A 21,080-nucleotide genomic window follows, 5' to 3' on the forward strand; every position below is an offset into this window, starting at 1 on the left:
AAAATCAAAACTGAAATGAAATCAAGTTCAGACTTCAGTTTCACATGTTTGTAAATAAAAATTCTTGAAATTTAAGTAATATTAATTTAATTAAATTAAATTTGCTTTAGCAAATATTATTCTATCTAATTTGTAAGCTAAATTAAACCCCACTCAGCTGCTGTTAACTGTTAACATGTTGGATCTTATCTCGAAAGTTTTACCACTATTACTCCTGTTTAAAATGCAGCCCTATCACATTTGACGATATTGAAGATGCGTAGCCCCTGCAGCTCCATTCATTCGATGTCATGTCAAACTAGGGTAAGGTAAAAGGGTGAAGTCAACAAACAACTTTATTTCGTCCATTGTCAGAGCGAGCTCCACTTGATTTGTTGGCCCACAACAATGGCCTGTTTTGAGGCGTAACAAAAAGGCCCAACTGCCAGCTGCCACTTGCCACCCAAACGCCCTACTAGCTGCCTCTCGCTCACTCACATACACACGCACACACATGCCATCTCTCTTTGTTTGCTGTTTGCATATGAAATGTTGTTGACTGTTGCAACTATTTTTTTTTTGTTTTCTTTATTTTTATTTTTGATTGTGACTGCCGTTGCTGCTGTTTCATTATTTGTTTCCGATTATAAACTTGTTGGCGCACAGCTTGGCCGCGTATAAAAGGCGTTGTCAGCGCTTGACCCATCATCACAACCACTTGACCCACAGCCAGCTAGAGAGCAGCCAGAGCCACAGCGTGTGCAACTAACTAAGTCCCAAGCAGCAGCATGAAGATATTTGTGGTGCGTTTTCAATGGATTTAACTGGACATTCAAAAATATATATACATACATATATATATCATATGTATATATCTCATGGATTATCAGTGCTTAAACCAAACTTCTTCTCTCCTCTTTAGACCATTCTTGTGGCCGCTTTGGCCTTGGCCCGTGCCGACATCAGCCTCACGCAGCAGGGCTACAACTACCGCCAGCAGCAGCAGCAGCAGCAGCAGCAACAGCAACAGCAACAGCCAACTGTTGTGGCTCATTTGCTTAACCAGCAGCTGCAGCAGCAACAGTCGCAGCAGTCGCACTCATCGCACCCAGTGCTGCCGCCTCTAGCCGTGCCACTGCCGTATCTGCCACCTGTGGGCCAGCAGTACCACTCGCAGCCTCAGCGTCTGCCCGCTCCCTTCCCCATGCCCTCCAACTTCCCAGTGAACTTCCAGACGGCGCCGCTGCAGCAGACGCGTCGTTCGCGTCCACGCGTTCGCATTCCCAAGAAGCCAATCGTCACCAAGAACTTCTTCATTCACACGGCACCCGAGGAGTCTGATGACGAGATTCAGGATGAGCTCCAGCAGCTGAACCAGCAGCCACGCAACCACTACAACGTGCTGTTCGTGAAGACGCCCGCCCAGACGAATCGCGCGGCTGCCCTGAATCTGGCCAAGAGCCTAAAGCAGGAGAAAACTGTGGTCTATGTGCTGGCCAAGAAGACAACGGCCGCCGATCTGCAGGACGCCATTGCCGAGGCGCCACAGCACATCAACAAGCCAGAGGTGTTCTTCATCAAGTACCGCACTCCGGAGGAGGCGCTCAATGCCCAGCGCCAGATCCAGACCCAATACGATGCTCTGGGCGGCAGCTCCACCATCACCGACGAGGGCTTGGCGCCAATCACCTCCGTCGTTGGCTCTCTGGACGCACCCGAAGAGGAGGAGGAGGAGCAGCAGCAGCAGCAGCAACAGCAACAACAGCAGCAGCAGTCCAACGATATCAGTGGCAGCGCTAACCTGAGTGGCACCATCAATGGCAACCTCAATGGCAACCTCATTGGCAACGGGCCAATCAACAATCACTATCTGCCCTCGAATCAGTTCTAAAGTATCTTCATTGCTCACCCATTGCGAATCTTAGTTAGTTCGTCCACATCCCCGTTGAACTCTCGCATTTTATTGTTGTCTAAGTTTATAAGTGAATTTATAGTTGTTTAAGTACATCCTGTAACCAATCCGTATTAAAAATTTTTTATTGAAAAAAAAAAAAATTAACTTACTGAATTTTAGAAAACTTCAATTTCTGAAACAAAATCTAATTATTTTTAATCAAAGCAAAGCTTTAAAGTTGTTATTACCTTGAAACCATTGAAAAAAGAGAATTGGTATCTAAGAGACAGAAGAAGGATTGGCTGATCACGTAAAGGATATATAGTAGAATCCAGTTATATCGACTCCGCTTATAGCATCCGTACGATTAGTGATAGATAAAAATAAAGTAAGGATTCAAAATAGTATTATTATTATTATTATTATTTTAATTTTGGATTTATTCATATATCTGTTTTAGCTATCTAGAATAGAATAGAAGAAACTTGTGTGGTCTTTCGTCAGTCCATATAGTCAGCTTTATTAAAAGACATCTTTAGACCAAGCCAAGATTTCATTCGACATTTCCTCAATCTCTGTAGAACGGTGGATCTCTACCGATGCCTGGATTAATGACAATGTGATTTACTCCTCCAAGCTGCCAGCTCCTCAGTTCCTGCCGCTGCCGCCGCCTCATGCAGACTGAGATGGGTGCGTATGAAGTCGTGATAGTAGGCAATGCTGGCGCTGGCATCCGGCTTGCCTCTGGCGCAGGGCATGCCCCAATTGACCAGGGCGACGAGTTTGCCGTTATGCACCAGTGGGCCGCCCGAGTCGCCGTGACAGGCGCCACGCCCCTTGTCGTTGTAGGTGCAGACGTGGCCAATGTCCACATGGCTGCTGTTGCCATGCGCCAGGCGGCACTCTTCGAAGGGCACATACTCCACCTCCAGGCGTTGCAGCTTGGCGGGCACCTCCCCGCCCAGCGACAGGGTGCCCCAGCCAGTGAGCAGGAGCCAGTCACCTGGCATCAGCGGCTCGTGGCCCAGCTGCACAGGCTGTGTGGCATTGTCGAAGACAATCGATTCGTTCAGATGCAGCAGCGCAATGTCGTTGCGATACTTGCGTGGCTCGTAGTCGCAGTGCTCGAGGATTCTGTCCACGTAGTAGTACCGGGAAACATTCTTCTTCAGGTCCTGGGTGCCTGCGAGCACTCGAAAGGCTTCGGGCGTTTTGCCATGGATGCAGTGAGCCGCAGTCAGAATCCAACGTTCCTCAATGATGGCGCCGCCACACGAGTGCTGCCCGCTTGTCGCGCTCTGGAGGGAAATTTGATAGGGTGCCATGCCCTCGGGCGCATCCTCGCCGCCCACAATGCGCTCCCTGGTGAACTGTGGCGGATAGAGCAACTGCTCCTCCAGCCGCACACCAGCTACGAGGAGGTTTACTAAGAGCAGCGGGAAAAACATTGCAAATGGTGTGTGGCATGCAACAGGCTGTTGCTTTTATGGCTTCTTCAAGTTCAGCTTTGACATGCTTGTCACGTAAGCCCTAGATTTCCCCGCATTAAGCAGGTCTGTGCTGATAAGCCAACCACTGCTCACGCTGCGAGCACGAGGGCGGAGACAGACATTCACGAGCATTCCCCAATAGCATTCCCAATAGAGTCAGCTCTGCTTTGATTGCCGCCACTCGAAGTTTCTTATGGCGTATTCGCAACGGGATTTCTAATAATCTAGAGATAGTAATTTAAAGAGCGTCAGCCTTGGTGCTTGGGTTGCTATTTTGAGTAGAAGTTGGCATAATAGAGTAGCTCAAGGTCTCATGTGTCATTGTCATGTAGATTTTATAAGTAGTCTAAATGTATTTTAACTGTGAAACATGTAGTAACAGTAGAACATTCAAGGGACTGTCGTTATACCCGGAAGACTTATATGGTTAAGTTTGAACATATAAGTTTATCTGGGGGCCAGAATTTTCATCGCATTAGCCATACGGACGCTATAAGCGGAGTCGTTATACCCGGATTCTACTATAGTTGTTTCTCGAAGTAGTATTTGTATGTATTAGTGAAACATATGTATGTTTCATGAAACTCAGCTTAGCTTTTCTTAGCTACAAACCATACATATTCTAGAATTTCAAAATAATGTTTCATTGAAATCGAACAGCTTCTTTTTGTCCTGAATTATTAATTTTCTAACTTCTTCACAGTTCTCTATTTGCTGAGGCTATAAGTCACCTTAATGAATATTTAAGAAAAACTGTTTAATTTTAATGTGCAGAAATATACCATTAAAGCTCTTGTATAATCTCTTGATTCGGGGCTCTATCAACATGTTAATCAACATTATCATATAGGAAGCTTAGTTTTTCAAGTATTTTTCTGGGTTTTGATTTTTAATGCGCAGCTCGATGATATCAATTCTTGTCGATAAGGTTCCTTTCTGATAGTTTCGTCATGTTGAAGCAGCTCATGGTAGATCCCTCCGAATTGATACCACCAAATGGACTGCATTAGCTTTTTGTTATGAGACTTGGCAGTTGAAGTTGAAGCATGCACTTAACTCATTATATTCTGGGTTGTCAACATTTCGACTGCTGTACCAAAAAAATCATAAAGAACCTTTCCAACAGGACCTTTGGGTTCGCAATTTGTGCTTGCAGCTAAAAATTCAATTAGATGAATCTGACTTGGGAAAGATCTCTCTATCCGAATATCTCTGAATATATTAATGTTACAACGAACATTTACTGGAGAATTACCAAACTCCTCTTTAATCTGAGCATAATCAAAATTATTATTAAGTAATAGCAATTACTTTTTAAGAATTGAATTCTAATCAAAGTCTGCCTAGCTATTTCTTTTTGTTTTTTTGGCAACTCTTGATAAATATATTTTTATTGTTTATTAGAAATTGGATGATAACTACTTAGTAGGCTTATCAGGCAATGATTGCCTAACAGCTGCCGACTTGGCTAAGAATAGACAACAAATTGACTCATTGGACGATCAGCCATGCGTCGTCAATTTCAATTTTATGACTAAAAAATTCGCACATTCGGAATTTCCATAGGCTGTTCCTTTTCAACTGTCCAAAAAACAGGTTCATAAAGTGATAAAGAAATAATGGACATCTTTATAGGTTCATAATTTGTTCATAAATATTTTATATTTTTGCGATATATGCGTGATAAAAATGTACAGTGTTTGGACTTATCGTCTATAGTCTTCTGGTTATATTTGTAGGTACATATATATATTTTTGTTCGGTTTGGCTTCTATTCGCCTGTTGGCTTTGTTCGACATGCTTTGACGTCTTCTCCTAATCATTCTAAAGGGACTTTTCCAGCTCGACCTTCGTCTTCTTAATCCAGTCTAGGTAATAGGCCACTGAGGCATACACATCCGGATAGCCCAAAGCACAGGCCTCACCCCAGTTGACCACGCCCACCAATATTTGATTCGCATCGACGAGGGGGCCACCCGAATCGCCATGGCAGGATCCTTCGCCCTCCTTTGTGAAGCTGCAGATGTGTCCATCGCCCACCCAGCTAGCATTGCGCACCTGGGTCCTGCACCTGTCGCGCTCCAAATACGCCAGATCGATCTTCTGCAGCTGGGTTACATAACGTCCCCAGGCGCGGGGACTGCCCCAGCCGCTTAAGGTAACCTTATCGCCCGTCTTCAAGCTCTGCTTGCTGGCCAATTGGATGGGCTGTGTGCGATTGTTGAAGACAATGGGCGTGGCTGTGTGTATAAGTGCGATGTCGTTGTGGTACATTGGCTTGTCGTGGCTGCTGTGCTTCGCGGCCGCATCCACCAGATGCTCAGCGCCGGGCTTTGTGTAGTCATTGGTGCCAGTCACGATCTTCAGGTATTGAATGGGCCACTCCAGGCAATGGGCAGCTGTTAGTATCCAATGCTGCCCAATGATGCTGCCACCGCATACATGCTCGCCGAAGGTGTTCATGATGGAGACTTGGTAGGGGGCCCAGCCCTCGGGTGCATCTGTGCCACCAACGATGCGCGACTCGGGTCGCACCACGTCCAAATCCAGCTGACGGCTCAGCTTACGGGCCAACCTCACGTGGCGTGCGAATCCACACTGGGCAAAGATCAGCAATGCGCTGACCAAGATGAGGAACTTCATTTTAACACTCTGTTTGGGTTTGCGTTACGCGAATTTCAATTTCGAATTGTGAAGATTCCGCTGTCTGGTTTTCCTTTTATAGTCGGCTACCTGTTGCCCTTATCGGCAGTCAGCTTTCTTTGAATACGCGAATCTTTCAGATAAGAGACTCAGACTCGATTCCTAGTAAGTTCCGCAAGTGACATTACCATAGCCAACAAGCTGATAAGCATGAAATTCGAAATTCTAGCTAGGCGGAAAAGTACCTCCAATCAGTTGGTTGACTGGTAGCGAATCGACAACAAATTACTCATACGCCGCGTTAGCGAACTTTGATCGACAGGCAATCTCAGTTGCGCACACGTCGATAGACGCCACCTCCGGAACTCTCCATTTCACAGCAGACAATAAAAAGCAATAATAATATGTACTTAGTCTTAATTATTCCTAAATCATTGCCCACTCAAACACAAATCAATCGAGCAAAAGCTACACTGTTCCAAAAGATTGTAGTCTATATTTCTAACTTGATTAGCTAAAGGTTTAAAGATCGATATATTCCATATATATTTAAAAACATTAATTTCTTGACAGTTGTCAAATCATTGCCACATAAGTCACGCAGTCCATAGTTTACTCAAAAAAAAAAAAAAAAAATTAAAATAAAAATAAAATGATTCAAAATCAATGATTAATATAAATGATTAACGAAAGCCAAACTAAATATTATGGAATTTGGGGTTGAGGCAAATTCTGTCAATTTCAATCGATAAATCTCAAGTCTCGAAAGAAAATTATATCTTTTATTTTTAGAGGATTTTGTCTGTAAGTAGTATAAGACTCATTTACTTAATGGTCCTCTTATAAGAATTTGTGCCTATTTTACAGAGTCCCAATAGGTATAAAAAATTAGTCATATTCAAACTGGAATTCATTCACTTTTTAAAATGTAAAATGAATTTCCTCCAATTAATATTAATTTAAAAATCATAACTTTTTTGATAAAAGTCATGTCGGACTCTACTATATATTACTTAGAGTACTCAATACTATACGGTTTATCCTGATTCAAATGTTGTTTCTATTATTTGTCTAAGTCAAATTATTCTCACAGTATATTTGAAAAGATAAAAAAAAAAACAATTTCCAAACATTTCTTTCATTGATTGTATTGTAAGCAAGCAAAATGTTAATGTGGGTGCAAGAGTCCAATGATTACAGCGATACCATCATCCAGACGTCTGGCCAAGATTACGGACATGACTTACGGTAGTTTAATAGCACAGCCCTTGATCGTGCTCTGAATCCAGTCGTGATAGTAGCTGACACGCGCAAAGACATCTGGGTAGCCGTGGCCACAAGGCACGCCCCAGTTGCCAATGCCCACGAGACGACCCTTGGAATCGACCAGTGGACCGCCGTGGTCGCCGTGACAGGCGCCGGCACCTACCTTGCCCACGGCACACAGGTGTCCGATATCCAGGTCGGGTGTTTGGAAATAGGTGGAGTTACAGCGAGCTGTCGGCACATAGGTCAGCTCGAGTTGCTTCAGATTGTCGACAAGTTCGCCGCTCGTCTCGTCGAGGCCCCAGCCCGTCATTGTCAGCTTCTCGCCCTCGACCAGATCGTCTACAGCGGCGATCGTAATGTTCTGCGTGACCTCGTCGTAAGCGACCAGCGTTTGCATCTTGATCAACGCGATATCATTATGGTACAGCGGCTGATCGAATTTGCAGTGCAGTATGATATCCTCCACATAATACTCCCAGGCTGGACCTGCCCATTCATTGGTGCTCATCACGACCTTTACGTTGTTCTTGCGCATGCCCGCCAGGCAACTGGCCGCGGTCAGGATGTACTGATCGTGTATGATGACGCCGCCACACATGTGATTGCTGCAAGAGATGGGCGAGCAATTAGGCTGGGTTATGCTTGGGTTTACTTGGTTATATAAGGTTAAGGGCAAGGTCAATAAAAATCAGATTAAAGCTACATTGTATTTAGCATGTTCAATCCCATTCTGTTTTATATAAAAATTGCAATTTCATGCATTGTAATAATTTTAACAATGTTAATGTTACAACATATTTATATAAAAAGTAGCATGCCCTAAATTTCCTATTTTATAGACTTCGGTTTATAAAAAGAACCCTTCAAAGTTTCAGATAAACTACATAAATGATATGCTGTTAACTTCAGAAAAACTAATTCCGATCTTTTTAAGTTAAGTGATATAGCTTTATCCAAAATTTTATTTAGGTAAATGAGTGTAATAAAAGAGGATATTTTTGATTATTTTGTTTTGCTACTGCACAAAGTAAACCTAAATATTAGACTAGAATTTTAGTTAGGATGCGTGATGTTGGCTTGCCGTCAAGGATATGTAGTTCTATCTCGAAGCTGTGCTTCAGAGTTAATGTGTATGAGCTTGTATATTTTATTGTAACTCTAAATTGGAAGGTTTTCCCATATTTTATCCAAATTTTTTTTCTTTCTATTATTTATATTTAGATTATCCAATTATTTATTTATTATATATATGTATTTATAGCAATACTTTTATCACAATATATAATTGCTCAAAACTGTTCACCATATTGATATTATTTATATTATTGTCATTAAATTTATCTTTTCTCGGTTGGTCTTTATTCATGTGTTAATATTTATTAATTTATTAGTATTATTAGTATTATTGTTATTTTTATTTTTTTATTATTTATCAAATTCACTAGATTCACTTCACTTTCTCAATACATCCACTTGATGCACACAATCCGCTTTGTTTTACATGTTATATAACTTATTATGCATTCGTATGTACCCGAACATATTCTGTACGGAGACCTGATAGGGTGCAGCACCCAAGGCCACCTGTTCGCCGCCGACAATGCGAGAACTGAAGGCGGACGCAGGCCTCGATGGGAAGACGCGACGCTGATCTGCTCCTTGCGAGCAGGACAGCAGCAGCATTAGCAAGGAGAGCGATACTCCGGTGTGGTAAGACATGTTAGCAGCTCAGTTGAAAGTGGACTGATCTAAAGGTTGGCCCAATGGCAAGCAGCTAAGCAATGCCTTGGATATTAATGACCCGCCATAAAGTTGGCCTAATATCAATCAGAATAAAACCAATTGTTGTTCGATACATGAAAATCCCATAACTTTTATTGAGGCAACTAGAAATCAAGAGCTGATAATGGACTTATGGCCTAGTCTTGCCGCAGCCTGTTGTGATGGTGCGTATCCAATCGTTGTAGAAGGCCACGCGACTGTAGACATCCGGATAGCCGAGGCCACAGGGTACGCCCCAATTGCCGATGCCCACCAGCTGCTGCTGGGCGTTGACCAGTGGACCGCCGGAGTCGCCATGGCAGACGCCCTTGCCCGCCTCCATCTTGACGCACACATGACCCAGATCCACGTCGTCGTCGTTTTGCAGCACCTTGCGGCACTCGGTCACGGGCAAATAATTGCCCTGCGACTGCAGCAAGTACTGCGAGTTGGTGCCACCGGCCCATTCGGTGCCCCAGCCTGCAAAGGTCAGCCGCTCGCCATCCTGCAGCTCATCGATCTCCGAGAGCGTTACCTTGGCCACATGCGCATTGTACTCGATGGCCCCCGTCAAGTGCAGCAGCGCAATGTCGTTGTGATAAAGCGGCTTATCAAAGTTGCAATGGACGTGTATCTGGTCCACATAGTAGCCCGGCGCCGTGTTGTTCCAGGAGCTGACAGTGCCCGCTATGGCAACCAAGTTGCGTGGACGCAAGCCGGACACGCAGCTGGCCGCGGTCAGAATCCAATAGTCATCGATGATGACGCCGCTGCAGAAGGGGAACCCGAACTGATTCTGCAGCGAGACAATCCAGGGCCAAGTGCCCATCGGTGCCTGCTGTCCACCCACCACGCGCCCCTGGATAAGTCTCGGATTGGAGTGCAGCTGCATCCCCTCGGCTGCCTCGCCTGGCAGCAGCTGCTGTCCACGCAGACGCAGCCCCTCAGCAGCGAGACAGAGACAGAGGCAGAGATAGACGCTGAGCGGCCAAGCTGATCTCGAAGTCGACGCCATTGATGTGAAGTATTGAACTGAAACTGAAACTCATTCACGATCAGCTCTGGAATTACACATCGGCTATGGCTTATCGCTGGGTTATGACTTCTTTATGGCCAATGGCGGGACGATAAGTTTTGTCCACTAATTGCCCCTGGTGCAGGCGGACATGATGTGCTGCACCCGGGGCCCCCGCCCCGTCCCTTTAGCCCACAGTCGTATCTCCGCCCAGTTTATAGACCCTCCAATCGAACGCATTTACCGTGCGGGTTTTATCCAGCTCATCGTAAAGATATGCAAACTGATATGGACTTTATTTACATTCATAAAGATTTGACCAGTTTGTTGCTTTAGCCACACATTCCGCGATAGCCACTGTGCCAAAAACTTTCCAGGTGCAATAAAGGGCTACACTGAGAGAAACACTAGGATAGACTGAGAGCTCAAATTGGGTGTATGCTCTGCAATTATCGTTGGGTCTATACATAGATCATATTCATATTGTTAGAATAAGTCGAATCGGATATTAGATATAGTAATCAGAATTATTCGATGATCTCGGAGAGTAGCATTACAATTTGAGCTTTCAGTCTTCGCAAATATATTAAATTTATATTGTTCTTTAAGCAATGAGGTAAAACCAGGATTATAGAGATAATGAAACGGATTATATTTCTACTAAGCCAAAAAAATTCGTAATTTAAGAGATTCCGAATATATGATTTGATAGCCCTATTTTTCCGAGTGTACCTAGCCGATATAAAAGCTTCGAGTAAATACTTTTAGTTTTTCATTGCTGGTCATTAATTGCAGTTCACACGTAGTTTCCATCGTCGATCGCCATGACTGCACTGAACGCGTCTTGGCTGTGCCTTTGTCTGCTGCTGGGCAGTTCCATTGACGTCAGCTGGGCTAAGCGTATCCATCATAAATATCCACAGGCATATGGCAATCGCATAGTCGGCGGCCAGGAGGCAGAGGAGGGGGCGGTGCCTTATCAGGTCTCGATACAAACGAGCTGGCAAACCAATATCTGCGGCGGAGTGATCATCGATGAGCGCTGGATCCTTACGGCCGGCCATTGTGCATTGGATTTCCCCATCGACGAGCTGCGCATTGTGGTGGGCACCAATGACAGACTTGTGCCCGGCCAGATGCACTATGTGGACGAGGCCTTCGTGCATTGCCTGTACGACATTCCAGCCGAATATGCGAATGACATTGGCCTGCTCCACTTGAATAAGTCGATTGTGTTCAACGAGCGCACACAAATTGCAGAGCTGAGTACAGAGTATCCGCCAGTCGGTGCTACAGTTACGCTCACCGGCTGGGGCTCGCCGCAGCTCAATTTCCCAGCCGTGGAGCGATTGCAGACCATCAACCTAACTGTAATCGATCACGGCGACTGCCGTGCCGCCTGGGATTACACGGATGGCGTCGACATAGGCCATATGTGCACCTTTACGAAGGAGGGCGAGGGCGCCTGCAACGGCGACTCCGGCGGACCCCTCACGTGGGAGGGCAAAGTGGTGGGCGTGCTGAACTGGGGCGCCCCGTGCGCCGTAGGCAAGCCGGATATGCACGCCAGCACGGTCTACTACGCTGACTGGATACGCCGCACCATGTCCCGTTGCAAGCAGCGCGTCAATTGAGCCGACTCATTGCCTATATCGGTCTATATATATACGATATACATTAGATAATATATAATTGCACAATACATGTTTTAATTGCATTCGTGGCCAGTTTAAAGTTCTCTTGGAAAAAATGGATATTCCCTTTTGAATTTATGAGTTTGTTTTCATTGAACAATTATTGGCGCTGACTGCCGAGCTGTTTGTTTTTATTTTGTGGCTTCATAAATATTATTAATTAATATCTGATGTGTGTGTTTAGGATATTGCGGCTTGTTTACTTTTATGAAGTATTTAGCCCCTGACTTGGTAATCACTTTATCTTTATGTGAACTCGATACAGTTCCTTACCTATGACTGGGTCGCTGAAGCTCAATAAGGAAATGTTGCTCATTTTAAAGAATATGAAAAATTCCATTGCACACTTCTTGCAGTGTATATTTATTTCATAAGAGGATTGCTTGGCTTAAAAAATTTTAAATAAATGAAAATAAATTTTAAAACAATTCATGTTCTTTATTTTGAATAAATGTGTAATATTATTTTAATTAAACGCGTCTAATCCAATTTTTAAATTTGTAGTATTTACTTAAAATATATCTTTTCACTAAACAGAAACTGTAGCCGAAAATTCCTTTCGTTATGGAAATGATAATTAGGCTACCCCAGATAATCTTTTAGATTTTTATATTATGATATCTTTACAGAGTAGCTTCATATTGGGAAGCTTAATCTAAACAAAAATACCATATATATCTCGAGATATTTTTTGCTGTCCCAAAGCACCTTAAGGCTCCCTTCAATATCCCTGGATATCGTGTACTTATGGACCCTTATGATCTTCTTCAGACGAGCACGCAAGTTATTTAACTGTGTTTTAGCTGTTATTCCATACCAAGGACAGACTGAATAACCATATAACTCATATAACTCCCAAATGGGCAGAATTTGGAAACTATAATCAGAAAGGGGTTTCAGGAGTGCCTAAATGTATATTAATAGTTTTGGCACCATTACATACTTCTAGCCTAGTCTTAAGCTCTCAAATTTGGACTGCTCCAATGCACTATTGTTTCATTGTTTAGAAGACTTTAAGGACTTTTATCGCCTTTTCTTCATTATAGTCAAAATTATTCCTTGTGAAAGACCCGACTCGTCTTACCACAATGTCCAATGCCACGCCCAAAAGTATGCTAAATCCATTTTCAACATCGATATCCGCAATTTTACAGAAGGCCGGCAGGAAGGAGCTGGCAAACTTGTGAGTCCCGTGTGGTTAGGGTATTTGCGGGTCTACATGCTTAAACCTATATCTTGTTCTCAGCATTGCCGAGTCATCAAGGCAGTGTCCGACTGCGATATTAATTACCTTCAACAAAATCGTAATCAGAACGCGTCTATATCAGTTTATGGGCTAGATATCGACAGTGGACGACATGCAGACCGATTTATGATCTAGTCAAAATTTGGCAGAGTATAAAAGGAAAATCACGCCGTGGAGGCGCGTTTAATACGCGTTCACAGATTGAGCTGTCAGAATGTGGAAAGAGTTCATAAGAGTCGGAATAGTCCTGTGCCTGCTCAGCTGGAGCATGCCAGCTGAGGGCAAGCGAATGCCAGAGGTTAGCGCCGAGAAGCTACAGCGATTCTCCCGGCCGGAGTCGGGCTCACGTGTCATAGGGGGCACGGATGCCGAGCTGGGACTAGCTCCCTATCAGATCTCGCTGCAGAGCATGTTCGGGGATCACATGTGCGGAGGCGTCATCATCGGTGAATATCACGTACTCACTGCCGCCCATTGTGTCTATGGCTATAATCCGCCGTACCTGCGCGTTGCGACTGGCACCGTGCACTGGATGCAGCCCGATGCCAGCTACTTTGTGGAGGAGTATTGGGTGCACTGCAACTACAATTCGCCTGACTATCACAACGACATTGCGCTGATACGGCTAAACGATTCAATCAAGTGGAACGAGTACACGAAGCCCGCCTTGTTGCCAGACGCACCGCTGGCAAATGGCTCCCAGCTGCTGCTCACGGGCTGGGGCTCCACGGAATACTACCGCGATGCGGGCGACAGGCTGCAACAGGCAACACTCACGTATGTGGACTACGCCACCTGCCAGGAGATAATGGGCGGCGATGAGGACAACGGGCCCGGACACATATGCACGCTCACGGACGAAGGCATGGGCGGCTGCCATGGAGATTCGGGTGGCCCAGTTGCCTGGGATGGCATCGTCTATGGCATAGTCAACTGGGGCCATCCCTGCGCCATTGGCTATCCTGACAGCTATGCGTCGACGTATTACTATCGCGATTGGATAGCACGCACAAAAGCGGAATCCTCCTGCAAGGATTGCCACTGCTATGCGAGCAATTATGGCATCTGATTGAAATAAAACAAAAGCGAATCGATTTCCATTTAAACCAACAATAATTTAGTCTTTATTTCAAGCCGAGCTTATGTAGTGCACCGGGCATTGCCGCTGATTACATTGCGTATCCAGTCGAAGTAGTAGTAGACATTGGCCTGCACATCCGGAAAGCCCTTGGCGCAGGGTCTGCCCCAGTTGACCACGCCCACCAGGTAGCCATTGCAGACGAGCGGCCCGCCCGAGTCGCCGTGGCAACCACCCTCGCCCTCCTTGGAGAAGGTGCACATGTGGCCCACGCCCATATTGTCCGTCTGATTGAATATTTCCAGGCACTCCTCGAGCTTGACAAAGTTCATGGAAACCTTTTGCAGATTCGGATTGGACTCGCCATTCGGCACCTTCGACCCCCAGCCGGTGAGCACAACCTCGTCGCCTTCGCGCAGCGGCCCCACGGGCAGTGGAATGGGCTGGGTCAGCTCGTTGAAGGTTATATTCCCGCTAACCTTCACCAGAGCGATATCGTTGTGCATGTAGGGCTTGTCGTACATGCAGTGCACGTGCACCTCCTCCGTGTAGTAGACGCCGCCGGGCTCCGCATAGCGATTCGTACCCGTGACCACAACTATAAACTCGGGCGGAAAGTTGACGACGCAGTGGCCCGCCGTAATGATCCACCGCTCGTTGAGTATGGCACCGCCGCAATTGTGGGCGCCCAGCACCGGCTGCAGGGAGACCTGATACTTGGCATACCCGACCTCTGCCGTCTGGCCACCCACAATGCGCTCTTCCATAGACGCTCCAGTTGCATCCATATCCATCAGACGCTTAGCTCTAGACAGCTCCTGATGCTGCTGCACCAGCAGAACTATTAGGCAAATGTGAAGAATTTTCATCTTTTCCGTAGGACATACAAAGACGGACTGAAATGTAAAAATGCTATAAGAGTTTTATCGAAGGTCTATTCGCCAGGCATTTTATCAGGGCAACTTTATGGATGCCTTCGACCGTTTACGATTGCTCGAGCGATAGCCAGAGCATTGCATATGCTTATACTTGTACTTGGCTTGTTCGTGCTGACCAAGTTCAGTTCTTATGGGTCCCATTTCCGTTCTTTATCAACTGGTACAAAGCTAGATTTCTATTGGGAGCATGTTAATTATGCAGGATGATAAAAGCTTTTATCGAGGCATAAACTATTAAATATTGTATTTACTTATTCCTTAACCTTAACTCGAACTTTGAATATTTTTAACTTTGAATATCTTTATAATAGTTATTTTAGTTCTTATGTATGAACTTTTTATCATATTCGTGGTCTGTTCCTAAATTATCGAAATTTCACACAAATTAAAACTAAATATTCCAGATATTATTCAAATACACCTCGTGGATATATTATCGAAGTCCTCTATATTTATCAATATTGTCGACTCTTTTATCATACTATTGTATAGACTATTGCTTGACCATTAATTGATACATGTAGTCATAAATCAGTTAATTGTCGATATCGAATGCACTTATGTTCCGTCGATCCACCTTATCGCCATGGAACAAGCCGGTGCCGATCAATCAGTCTTCTCTTGGCTGTCAACTATGACACAATACAAGCTTTGGCTATTCCCACTCTTATTTTTGGTCGTCCTGCTGCTGCCACGCCCCGCTGAGCCAATTGTGGGCGGCCAGAATGCTGCTGCCGGCGATGCGCCCTATCAGATCTCGCTGCAGACGCTGGCAGGCGGCCATCTCTGTGGCGGGGCCATAATCTCAGGCAGCTGGATACTCACGGCGGGGCACTGTGTGAGTGGCTGGCCCGCGGATCGACTGCGTGTGGCCATGGGCAGCACACGGTACTCCGAGCCGGGCGCCGTGCACTATCCCGCTGCCATTTACCTGCACTGCAACTACGACCGGCCCAAGTATCACAGCGACATTGCCCTGCTCCAACTGAACGAGAGCATCGCCTTCGACGCACTCACTCAGCCCGTGCAGCTGGTGAGCGAGTCCTGGCCCGCGGGCAGCTCGGAGCTACTCTTCACGGGCTGGGGCACGCAGTCGGCGGGCGGTTCCACGCCCTCGCAGCTGCAACGCGTGCAACAGCAGCACATACCGAGGACAGAGTGTGAGGCGCGACTCGATGGCTATGAGGACGTTCAGCTGGGCGCATGCCACGTGTGCGTCTTTCGGGAACGGAATATTGGCGCCTGTCACGGCGACACAGGTGGTCCGCTCGTCTATAAGGATCAGCTCGTTGGCATCCTCAACTTCCTGGTGCCCTGTGCACAGGGTGTGCCCGACGTGTTCATGGACTTGCGCTACTATAGCGAATGGATTAGACGCACGATGACGGGCAATGGCAGATGTGCTGGGGTGCAAGTGCAGACTATCAATTAAGAGCTCAGCTCGATGAGTCTATTCCACTGATAATAGTTTAGGTTATTGAAAATTCGTGTTCTATTCTATGTATGTATTAATCTGCTATGCTCGAGAGATTATTAAAATTAAAGAGAGTTACATAGAGTTACATTGTTAAAAATGCAGTCGCCTCTCGTTATTTCAAAAATGGGATATTTTGAACCTCCCATTAATTCAAAGTTAGCACGACTCCCCTACAAAATCTCTTTATATTTCGAATTATGTTCATAAAATTTTATGCACTGGTCTATGTGTTCTATGGTCTATATGTTCTCTGGTTAGTGGTGGAAGTGAATGAAGATGATGCTGTTTCAGAATCCCTAACCGATGGTGAAATTTTATCTGCGTAAGATACATCATTTGGCAGAGGTATCAGTTAGGTAGCAGGAGCCTCATTGGATAATTTAACTTTTGTCTAAGAAAAGAAACTGATGAAACTAATATCAGTCACTTTTTCTCCTTAAAAAATTGTTCAAGCACCAATGAGTTTCGAAGCAAACCCGAATAATTGAGTTATTTTAAAAGATTGATCAATTTAAACCTACATTACGTATATGTAAAATTTCAGCAAACCCGTAGCTCTTTTCGTTCTTTTCAAAGAATTATTAATTTGAACATACATATATTACGAATATGTAAAATATCAACAAATATTTTTTTTTTCTCTTATGTACATTACTAGCTCTACGGATATGTGTATTAGATGATAAAAGGATTCTGATCATCTTTGATGAATTAGTTTCAAGTATGAAATTCGCAGGACAGTGTTAGCGATGCTTTTATATACGTTCATACCTCAACTAGACAAAATTTAGTCAATAAAAATACTAGCCATTAGAATCGGGTGTATGATGATCTCAATATTGAGTCAATCTTTTGTATTTATAAGCGCTTAAAAAACTCCCGGAATAAATATTTCTATCATCTGTAGTAAACTAACATAACAAAGGGTAGGTTTCGGGTGAGGCATTGATTTGCAGCGTTTACAAAATCACCAACATTATACAAAAATTCTTAAGACACAATAAAAACAAAACATTTTTTGGTATCTCTCAATTGATAAGATTACTGTCGAATGTTTTAAATATAAATTCATTATACTGCAGACTTCTAGAGTTAATGCACAGACACTTGCTAGAGCTTGCATTTTATTTAAAAATAATGCCGTCAGCTCATAAGTGATTCAGTGAAATTTTTCCCGCTTATCGAATGTCAATTTGAAATTTCTTTGAAAAAAAAAATAAAGTAAAAGTTCCCATACTGTGTTATCAATGATATAAAAAATATGACCAATTTTGTTTGCCAAAAGTTTTGTTTGAGTTTTAGTCACGTCTTTTATCTTTATGCGAGTTGCTCGATTATTGAAAGTGTTGCTGATAAGAAATGAGATATAAGCTAGGCTGTGGCTAGTAAATACCCTGCGGTGAATGAAATATATATCTATCTATATATCAAATGTAGTATTATTCTATTATAGAAAGGCTTTCGAAGCAATAAGATTTTATATATGATAAGACATAATTATAAATATCATAAACGTATACAAGTACATAAGACCCCATAAAATAGTATAATAATTAACAGGGTATTTAAGAGTGAGCTGTCTGCATTGAAACATGGGCGCTATGAGGCGCAGCAAGTTCAGTCGATCAGCGATTGTCACGGTGAAAACATTAAATCGGCAAATAAATTACTAAACGAGTACGAAACGAGCTGAAAAAGTTGATCAAGAATTCTACAAATACACATACAAGAAAAGTTATATCTAACAGTTGAGTAGAATATATATAACAGTAACATAATATGCAAGCGGAACATAATCTTGGCGAGCACGCTAAATGGAAGCAAATCCAGGAAAATACCTTCACTCGCTGGGCCAATGAGCACTTGAAGACCGTCGGCAGTTCCATAGACAATCTGGAAACGGATCTGTCGGATGGTCTGCGGCTGATTCAGCTGGTCGAAGTGCTGTCGCAAAAGCAATTGCCATCGCATTGCCAAGATCCGAAATTCCGTAGCCAGAAAATGGACAACGTTTCGATCGCCCTCACCTTCCTCATGAATGAGGGCATCAAGATTGTAAATATTGGTGAGTGGAAGAGAGTTCAGCTGGGCACTCGGAGCTAATCGCAGCCATTGTAGATTCTACGGACATAGTCGATGGCCGATTGAAGCTGATTCTGGGTCTGGTGTGGACCCTCATTCTGCACTACTCCATCTCGATGCCCGTGTGGGAAGGGGATGAAGAGAAGCCGCCAGCAGAAGTCACGCTAACGCCCAAGCAACGGTGGGCTTTATCTTTCTTTCTGATAGCAGGCCTAATCTAATTTTTGCCTTTGCAGTCTGCTTGCTTGGATACAGTTCAAGATTCCCTTCATGTCCATCACCAACTTCACCAGGGACTGGACCACGGGCAAGCCAATAGGTGCTTTGGTTGATGCCTGTGCCCCCGGCTTGTGCCCCGACTGGGATCTGTGGCATCCCGAGAACTCCGTGCAGAACGCCACCGAGGCCATGGAGCTGGCTGATGCTTGGCTGGATGTGCATCAGCTGATCAAACCCGAGGAGTTAGTCGATCCCAATGTGGACGAGCAGTCCGTCATGACTTACCTGGCGCAATATCCCAACTGCAAGCTCAAGGATGGCGCACCACTGCGGCCCAAAACGGATCCCAACAGGTGAGAGATGATTTCCCTAATGTACATATGAAATGAAGGTGAATGTAGATAATGCTCATTATCTATCTGCCGATCCCTAAAAGTATGCGTTATTTTACCCACAACTTTTATTATGTTAAAGTCTATATTTAAATGCATAAATCTCTATTCTTCTTTTTATTCAGCATTCCCATTGTTGTACCCATTACACCTGTGCCTGAGCCTGTCATCGTGCCCGCTGAGGTGTATCCAGGCACCGAGTCTTATCCGGCGGAAGTATATCCGGAAATTGAAAGTACACCCGCCGAAGTTGATCCCGGCTATGAGATCGTTCCTGCTGAAGTGCATCCAGGTGATGAGATATTTCCTGCTGAGGTGCATGATGAGATATTGCCAGCTGAATCTTATCCTGGCCCTCGTCCCAATGGCCTCATGGATGGGGAGCCCGCAATCGTACTTATTGATGCCTTTGAGAGAATAGATCGTAAGTTCTATCAAATATATATCAAGTCTTGAAGTAAACATTTCTTTATGCTCTATTTAGCAAACCATAGGACTGCAATTGGAAAGCTATACGATCTGTACGACTCTAGCTACTTGATCACGGGCAGAGCCTTACCCGATGCCCAGAGGTACAACCATCTGACTTTTGGTATTATAGAGTTCCCTCAGTATTATAAGGTCCTCTATCGATAGATTTGCCATTAACTTTGTGTTGGAAAACAACGATGTAGCCCTGCACATCAATCCACGATTCGATCAACAATGTGTTGTCCGCAACAGCCAGGTAAGCGGCTCTTGGGTCCGTGAGGAAAGGCAGTCCACATTGCCATTTCTGTTTCGGCGCGGCGAGTACTTTGCCATTCAGGTGCTCGTCACACAGAGCTGTTACCTGATATCCTTCAATGGCCATCACATGGAGCCCTTCGTACATCGAATGTCATACGCCAAAGTTCGTTATCTCGAAGTGGCAGGACATGCGGAGGACATACGTATACATCGTTCTGAGGTTCACAGCTATCCCAAACAATTCATAGATGGAATGGTAAGTATTGAATATATCGATCATTTGCATATTTGGTATAAAAAATGTATTAATTCTTGTGCAAGATTTATTACTTGTCTGAACATATCAAAGAACAATTATCAATTCTATTTGCATTCTCGATATGAAGATATTAAGCCTCGAGTTTTCTTCATTTCTCTGATCTTAATTAAAATAAAATCTCTTACTACTCCTTATAGCCTGAACCTTACATGCCGTTGGATTTACATCCCACAAATTACAATAACGATATCGAAGTGGAGCCACTTAACGAGGGAGATAGTTTCCTTTTCAGTGGGGAAATCGATCCGAAGTGTGAAGTGTAAGTTTAATAAATCTGAAGCGTTTCTTTTATAATAATATCTCTTTCCTAGATTTGAGATATCGTTTATATATCCGAATGCAGCATACAGAGACTTTCCCTTCCACCTTAAGTCTCTCTTCAAGAAGAATCAATTCTTAATGAATAGCAAAATAAATAACGAGTGGTGCCGCAATGCTGTCTCCAATCGAACCCCATTCCGCAAAGGCGAAAGATTTACCATTCAGGTGCTCATCACAATCGACTTTTACCTGATAGCCATAAATGGTCGACACTTTACCAAGTTTGCCCATCGGATTCCCTTCCAAGGCGGTAACTTACTCAGAGTCCAGGGTGGCATTCACGATGTCAAAATGCATCGCACTAGAGTGCTGGACTACCCTCAATCCACATTGCAAAGGCAAATTTTGTGAAGATTCATGCAGTTCTTACGGCTTAAGTTGAAGGCTATTCTTATACACAGTTCTTTTTATTTTATGATTAAAATTAATATGAATAATTAAAAAATAGTTTAAGAATATTTAAAATATTATATGTATTATAGAGCTCCTTATTTTTGAGTTATACGCCATCTTACCCTGATTTCACATTTTTAA

General features: G+C 44.1%; 10 protein-coding genes across 10 annotated transcripts; 5 read left to right on the plus strand and 5 right to left on the minus strand.

Annotated features, from left to right (window-relative positions):
* The first annotated feature begins 631 nt into the window (after window positions 1–631).
* On the plus strand, window positions 632–2,034 carry TwdlW (TweedleW). The gene is made up of 2 exons (XM_018017635.2): window positions 632–782; window positions 902–2,034. The coding sequence occupies exons 1-2, from the start codon at window positions 768–770 to the stop codon at window positions 1,868–1,870; spliced, it is 984 nt and encodes a 327-aa protein (XP_017873124.1). The 5' UTR covers window positions 632–767; the 3' UTR covers window positions 1,871–2,034.
* A 266-nt stretch (window positions 2,035–2,300) lies between these two features.
* On the minus strand, window positions 2,301–3,364 carry LOC108620714 (chymotrypsin-2). Its single transcript, XM_018017640.2, has one exon. It carries the CDS (start codon window positions 3,319–3,321, stop codon window positions 2,482–2,484), a length of 840 nt encoding a protein of 279 aa, XP_017873129.1. The 5' UTR covers window positions 3,322–3,364; the 3' UTR covers window positions 2,301–2,481.
* A 1,627-nt stretch (window positions 3,365–4,991) lies between these two features.
* On the minus strand, window positions 4,992–6,986 carry LOC108620715 (chymotrypsin-1). Its single transcript, XM_018017641.2, has one exon. It carries the CDS (start codon window positions 6,004–6,006, stop codon window positions 5,188–5,190), a length of 819 nt encoding a protein of 272 aa, XP_017873130.1. The 5' UTR covers window positions 6,007–6,986; the 3' UTR covers window positions 4,992–5,187.
* A 152-nt stretch (window positions 6,987–7,138) lies between these two features.
* Window positions 7,139–9,023, minus strand: LOC108620716 (chymotrypsin-2). The gene is made up of 2 exons (XM_018017642.2): window positions 8,810–9,023; window positions 7,139–7,880 (listed from the first exon to the last, which is right to left on the minus strand). The coding sequence occupies exons 1-2, from the start codon at window positions 8,992–8,994 to the stop codon at window positions 7,250–7,252; spliced, it is 816 nt and encodes a 271-aa protein (XP_017873131.1). The 5' UTR covers window positions 8,995–9,023; the 3' UTR covers window positions 7,139–7,249.
* Window positions 9,024–9,117: 94 nt separating this feature from the next.
* LOC108620712 (chymotrypsin-1) lies at window positions 9,118–10,085 on the minus strand. Its single transcript, XM_018017637.2, has one exon. It carries the CDS (start codon window positions 10,049–10,051, stop codon window positions 9,188–9,190), a length of 864 nt encoding a protein of 287 aa, XP_017873126.1. The 5' UTR covers window positions 10,052–10,085; the 3' UTR covers window positions 9,118–9,187.
* Window positions 10,086–10,811: 726 nt separating this feature from the next.
* LOC108620717 (chymotrypsin-1) lies at window positions 10,812–11,823 on the plus strand. Its single transcript, XM_018017643.2, has one exon. It carries the CDS (start codon window positions 10,876–10,878, stop codon window positions 11,683–11,685), a length of 810 nt encoding a protein of 269 aa, XP_017873132.1. The 5' UTR covers window positions 10,812–10,875; the 3' UTR covers window positions 11,686–11,823.
* A 1,335-nt stretch (window positions 11,824–13,158) lies between these two features.
* Window positions 13,159–14,107, plus strand: LOC108620713 (chymotrypsin-2). The gene has a single exon (XM_018017639.2). The coding sequence runs from the start codon at window positions 13,206–13,208 to the stop codon at window positions 14,058–14,060; it is 855 nt and encodes a 284-aa protein (XP_017873128.1). The 5' UTR covers window positions 13,159–13,205; the 3' UTR covers window positions 14,061–14,107.
* Window positions 14,082–14,983, minus strand: LOC108620718 (chymotrypsin-2). Its single transcript, XM_018017644.2, has one exon. The coding sequence runs from the start codon at window positions 14,936–14,938 to the stop codon at window positions 14,132–14,134; it is 807 nt and encodes a 268-aa protein (XP_017873133.1). The 5' UTR covers window positions 14,939–14,983; the 3' UTR covers window positions 14,082–14,131.
* Window positions 14,984–15,531: 548 nt separating this feature from the next.
* On the plus strand, window positions 15,532–17,516 carry LOC108613696 (chymotrypsin-2). Its single transcript, XM_018007365.2, has one exon. It carries the CDS (start codon window positions 15,594–15,596, stop codon window positions 16,437–16,439), a length of 846 nt encoding a protein of 281 aa, XP_017862854.1. The 5' UTR covers window positions 15,532–15,593; the 3' UTR covers window positions 16,440–17,516.
* Window positions 17,517–17,984: 468 nt separating this feature from the next.
* LOC108620711 (uncharacterized) lies at window positions 17,985–21,055 on the plus strand. Its single transcript, XM_018017636.2, has 8 exons — window positions 17,985–18,549; window positions 18,603–18,747; window positions 18,803–19,138; window positions 19,303–19,601; window positions 19,662–19,749; window positions 19,814–20,162; window positions 20,363–20,484; window positions 20,537–21,055. The coding sequence occupies exons 1-8, from the start codon at window positions 18,264–18,266 to the stop codon at window positions 20,895–20,897; spliced, it is 1,986 nt and encodes a 661-aa protein (XP_017873125.2). The 5' UTR covers window positions 17,985–18,263; the 3' UTR covers window positions 20,898–21,055.
* The last annotated feature ends 25 nt before the right edge of the window (window positions 21,056–21,080 follow it).

The sequence above is a fragment of the Drosophila arizonae genome, chromosome 2, assembly GCF_054131065.1.
Source record: "Drosophila arizonae isolate 15081-1271.41 chromosome 2, UAZ_ARI_1.0, whole genome shotgun sequence".
Classification (NCBI taxonomy): domain Eukaryota; kingdom Metazoa; phylum Arthropoda; class Insecta; order Diptera; family Drosophilidae; genus Drosophila; species Drosophila arizonae.